The following is a 4,919-nucleotide window of genomic DNA, read 5'->3' as shown; positions in this document are numbered from 1 at the left end:
CATCTAGCCAACTAAAGACAAGCCAATTTAGCCCCCCCCCCCCCCCCCCCCCCCCCGTGGCTTGTCACGGGAAGCCATAGAAAGCACGGGTGGCACGGGCGCGAGCGAGTCGAGCGAGTGACCAACCTGAGCCATGGCGACGTGTGTTTTCGAGGATCCCTTGGCCTTAGCTGTTTTGAGGTGGGACGAAATTGAAGAACTCTCCTTTCTGGATATGGAGTACCCCGTTCCGCGGAGGTTTAGGTCCGGGCAAGGCTACTTGGATGTGCTCAACATAGATAGTGAAGCTTTCCGCCATCAGTTTCGTTTTGAGCAGATGGACTTAATGGAGCTGTGTAGCGCGCTGCGAGTCCCTCATACAATTAGGACGGCCCAGAACGTCGCCATCCCCGGGCAGGAAGCTCTGTGTATTCTTCTGCGGAGACTCTCCTACCCCAACCGCCTCTGCGACCTGGAAGGCATTTTTGGCCGCCACTCTTCGACACTTTCGAGTGCGACGACCGTGGTGCTAAACCATTTGACGTCCACGTTCGGGCAGCTGACCGCGGATCTGTCAGCTCACACGTGGTTGAACCGTGCAAGCTTGGACGAGTTCTCCGAGGTAAGCATATTGTAAAGTTAAATTAAAAACACAAAAAAGAAAAAAAAATGCAAGTGCGTTGTTGATTTTGCTTTTGCAGGCGGTCCGCGCGAAGGGGGCACCTCTTCATAATTGCTGGGGTTTCGTTGATGGAACGGCCCGCCCCCTCTGCCGACCCACGGAGGACCAGCGGCTTTATTTCTCTGGCCACAAGCGTGTGCACGCCATCAAGTATCAGGGCATCATGTGTGCCAACGGCATCATCGTGGAGATGAATGGCCCTTACCCGGGACACCGACACGACGCCGGTAAGTCAATAGCAAAAACTCGGAAATCGTAACCTACAGGTTCTTGGAAGAAGCGCTCATAAATAGAGGAACAGCCTCTATCACAGCCAAAATAAGTTGAAACGCCACAGACAAGACCCGTGCTGCTATCAAGGCAGCCTGTGGAATTGTTCTGCAAACTGTGATGGGCGCCGTGGCCAACACAGAGTTCCTTCTACACTGGCGGCTCACCTCTATATTTCCGTGTCGTCTGCTATTGAGCAAATGGTTGCGACATTTCTTCCTTTCGCCAAACCACAAAACCCACGCACGATGCAGAATAAATCTTTGTTGCAGACCTTGTCGAAAGACTGTGCTTATGATAACACAATAATTGGTAAACGATTTAGTGCCCGAAACACATAGATCGCACCTACAGGAATGTGGTTCGACCTCAGGGTACACCACGTAAAGGGCGTTTTCGTGTTTCAAGGGACAGGGACCGCCAGCTTGCCAGAGCTGCATCGGTGAATAGACCTTTTTCAAAGCACGATGCCGCTGTCCACAGCACCGGGGAGGCGACAGCAAAGTAAGGCGAGCAACTGTGCTATACCTCTTGCTCTCTTCAGTGTCAGGGGGGGGGGGGGGGGCAGGCAATGAGGGATTTTTGCAAAAAGCCTATTCTTTCCAATTGAAGTGGGAGCTTCAAGATGACCCGACCATCGAGGCATTCATTTGAACAGAACTGCTGTTTCATAGGCAGAGAACACAGAAGTTCAGGGTGGAACAACGAGCGCAGAAAGGGGTATGTCTTGGCCTCATCGTGCATCACAGTTTGCAGAACAGTGCGGCAGGCGGCTTGGAAAGTACTGCCTGCCTCACATCCTGGCTTTTCAGCTCATCTTGGCCGCGATAGTACAGAAGAAATACTATTTCATGCTTAAATGCTGAAAGTCAAGCTGGTGTTCTTCGGACAGGGAGTTAAACTCTTAAACTGGGGTGGAAAAATAATGTGACAGTACTAAGGGAGGCAAACACTTGTCCCATTGCTTTTTTGTTAAAGGGCGTTGTTGTATAAGCTTGGGACTGTGGAATAAAAGAAGACAAAGCTGAGAATGGATCAGGAATGGCAGTCCTTTACTCCTATCCTAACATGTCAGTTATGACTACTGCAGTAGACCTATTGCCACTGAATGCAGCACTTACCCTTGCGTGGTTACTTGTTTCATTAGGCTGCTTGCCAGAGTTGCGGATAGTTTTCCAGCGTGTTCGATCGTGCAGACGACAGCCTGCATGCGAGCTGCCAGCTTGGCAGCTCACAAGATCATCGGGCATTCCAGTAAACCAATGTTTCGGTAACCATTAGCCCAGTTATTGAACACATGATGACAGCAGTCACAGTCGCAGTGCAAGACACTGGCCGAACAAGGGCAGCAAGCTAAAACGATGTCAAACTGGTAACCTGAGACTGTGCCTAACTGCCGTGGTGGGAATGATTTGTCCGCAGAAGTAAAAGTTGAGGGCTTTATGTGCCAAAGTAACGACGGGCGACTGGGACGCACCAGTGGAGGATTAATTATACCTCCTGGGTATCTCGATGTGCAACAAAAAGCTGGGTTACGACGGCACCTTCTCTGTAATAAGCCTCCATCAGAGTGCTAGCCGCCTCGGTGGCTCCGAGGCGAGAGCGCTGTCCTACGGATCCCCATGTCGCGGGTTCGAATCCCGGCCGAGGTGCCCGCAATCTGACGGAGGCTTATTGCAGAGGAGGCGCCGTGTAACCGAGCTTTCGGTTGCACGTCAAAAGATCCCCAGGTGGTCCAAATAAATCCTTAGTCCTCCGCTGGGGCGTGCCAGATACCCGTCGTTGGTTTGGCACGTAAAACCCCCAAATTTGACTGTTCCATCAGAGTGCTGGCACCTCGGCGGGGATTCGAACCCGCCACATGGGGATCCGTAGGCCGACGCTTTGCCTCGACCGAGGCGGCTGATGCGTCCACAGCTCTGATGTAAATCCCTTCGCGTTTGAAATGCCAACAAATTTGGATGTTTTCAAACTGGAACATTAAACAAGGTGGCTGTGGCAGTGGCAACAGTACCCTCTGACCTCTAAATTGGCAAAGCCAAACAAGGTCACACAAATCAATGTTTTGCTCTATGCAGTGAGGAAAGGGCATGTCGATCTTTGTGGCTTATCGACGTGCAGGTGGTGATTGTCACTATATGCTACTCAGTGTTTTATCGTTGTGTCTCGTCTGACTCCTTTTTCAGGTATCCTGCGGCTGAGCGGCCTTTATGAAAGGCTTGAGGACCTCGTGCAGGGCAGCGTATACACAATCTACGGTGACCCTGCCTATCCTTTGCGGCCTTTGTTGCAGAAACCATTCATGGGTGCTAGCTTGACTGCCGCAGAGCAGAACTTTAACAAAAAAATGAGCAGCGTGAGGCAAGCAGTAGAATGGGGCTTTGGGAAAGTGTCAACTCTCTTCGCTTTTGTAGATTACAAAAAAAAATCAGAAGCACAGGCTGCAGCGCGTGAGCGATATGTATCAGGCTGCAACACTGTTAACAAACTGCCACACGTGCCTGTATGGCAGCCAAACCTCCACGTACTTTCAGCTGTCTCCGCCGACACTGGATGAATATCTTTCACCTCGTTATTGACTTCGTATAATTTGAATTCTTTTTGTGCAATCTTTTTTTTGTCCGAGTGCCTATAGTCTGTTGCATGTTGCAACTCGAGAGGGTAGGGCGAGGGAAAGGGAGGCCAGGGAGGAGGAAGTAGACGGAACCCTGGAGAGGAGTGGGGGAAACCTCCTCCTCTAGCGTTTCATCTGCTTCCTCCTCCTTTGTCTTTCTTTTTCTCGCCCTACCTTCATAGTTGCAACAGACCATAGCATCTTTTATGACTATTTATTCCACGGGATGACTTTTGTGCAATTGTCTGGTTGCTTACCTGCTGCATTTCTTTTATCTGCCTCTTGTGTTCTTTTCAAAGCAGCAACCGTGTTCCCATATTGTTTTAGTTTTGTGAACGATACAGGTTTATATGTTAAGTATATGCTATTTCTGTTATTCGTCAAGCGCCTTCAGCTTGACATAAATTTTATCAGCGTGGTGATTTTCAAGTGTCTCATGTTATTGCTTTGCCAGTCATTGCCAACATAGCATTTGCTGTCTGTTCAATATTACACTCAAAATATTTCTTTGTATAGTAAATCGAACGGGCCTACCCCTGCCATTTTTTTTCAACTACATTGTTTAATGAAATGAAAGATTTATTGCATTATGTATTATGATGTCATACCACTTGCTCACACTTAACTTTACTTGTTAATTTGACCATTCACTACTTTAAGGTAATGCTCTTGCAGTTGGAGACGAAGCCTCCTCTCCTCTGCTCCAGCCTCCTGTAGCACATAAAAATTTTCTCTTTCAAACGCTAAGCGATTTTCGCTTAAGGTCACCTGGCGCTCTTCAATGGCCAGGCGCCTCTCCATCTGGCGCTCCTCCATGGCGAGACGCCTTTCCTCAAGAGCGATCTCTAGTTTTTTTATGCTGCGGTCCTCTTCTGCTCTCTTCTCCAGCGATGCAAGGTGCTCCCTGTACCGCTTCTGCCTGGTTGCTGGAAAAATACAACAAAGGAAACAATGCACACAGCATCAAATAAACAACTTTTTTAAAATTTTTCTTAGTGTGTAGGTTGACAATTGATTGACTGTTTATTTTATTGGACCTGGCCATTCAATGAAGGTACTGCACAAAAAATACTGGGTAATTCATGTGTGTTCAAACAGTGACTGAGATATGTCTGTCTAGTAAGCAAAAAATAACAAATGTAAATGACAGCCCAAAACTTCTAGAGCAGATTTGGAGAATTTCTACAAATGGGGTTATGTGTATCCTCTTTCAAAAGTTTAACGTATGCTTGAAGCATCTACTGAAAGATGGCAGTGCTTACCCTGTCCGCCCCAAGTCCTAGGTCGTGCGACAGAAGTAACCGGCACACGAGCCTGGACTGGTGGCAAGGGGGGTTGGACCAGCGGCACAGGGGTCGGAACCGGCGGTACAGG

The 4,919-nt window shown here is 48.8% G+C and overlaps 2 protein-coding genes across 2 annotated transcripts; both read left to right on the top strand.

Moving 5' to 3' along the window:
- Positions 1 to 121: 121 nt before the first annotated feature.
- LOC120839027 lies at positions 122 to 685 on the top strand. The gene has a single exon (XM_040209234.1). The coding sequence runs from the start codon at positions 134 to 136 to the stop codon at positions 614 to 616; it is 483 nt and encodes a 160-aa protein (XP_040065168.1). The 5' UTR covers positions 122 to 133; the 3' UTR covers positions 617 to 685.
- Positions 686 to 756: 71 nt separating this feature from the next.
- LOC120839029 lies at positions 757 to 4,394 on the top strand. The gene is made up of 3 exons (XM_040209236.2): positions 757 to 888; positions 3,118 to 3,381; positions 4,309 to 4,394. The coding sequence occupies exons 1-3, from the start codon at positions 825 to 827 to the stop codon at positions 4,392 to 4,394; spliced, it is 414 nt and encodes a 137-aa protein (XP_040065170.2). The 5' UTR covers positions 757 to 824.
- Positions 4,395 to 4,919: the final 525 nt, after the last annotated feature.

The sequence above is a fragment of the Ixodes scapularis genome, unplaced genomic scaffold, assembly GCF_016920785.2.
Source record: "Ixodes scapularis isolate PalLabHiFi unplaced genomic scaffold, ASM1692078v2 PGA_scaffold13__105_contigs__length_92229423, whole genome shotgun sequence".
NCBI classification, from domain to species: Eukaryota; Metazoa; Arthropoda; class Arachnida; order Ixodida; family Ixodidae; genus Ixodes; species Ixodes scapularis.
The sequence above is the reverse complement of the archived record's forward strand: the minus strand, read 5'-3'. Positions and strand labels throughout refer to the sequence as shown.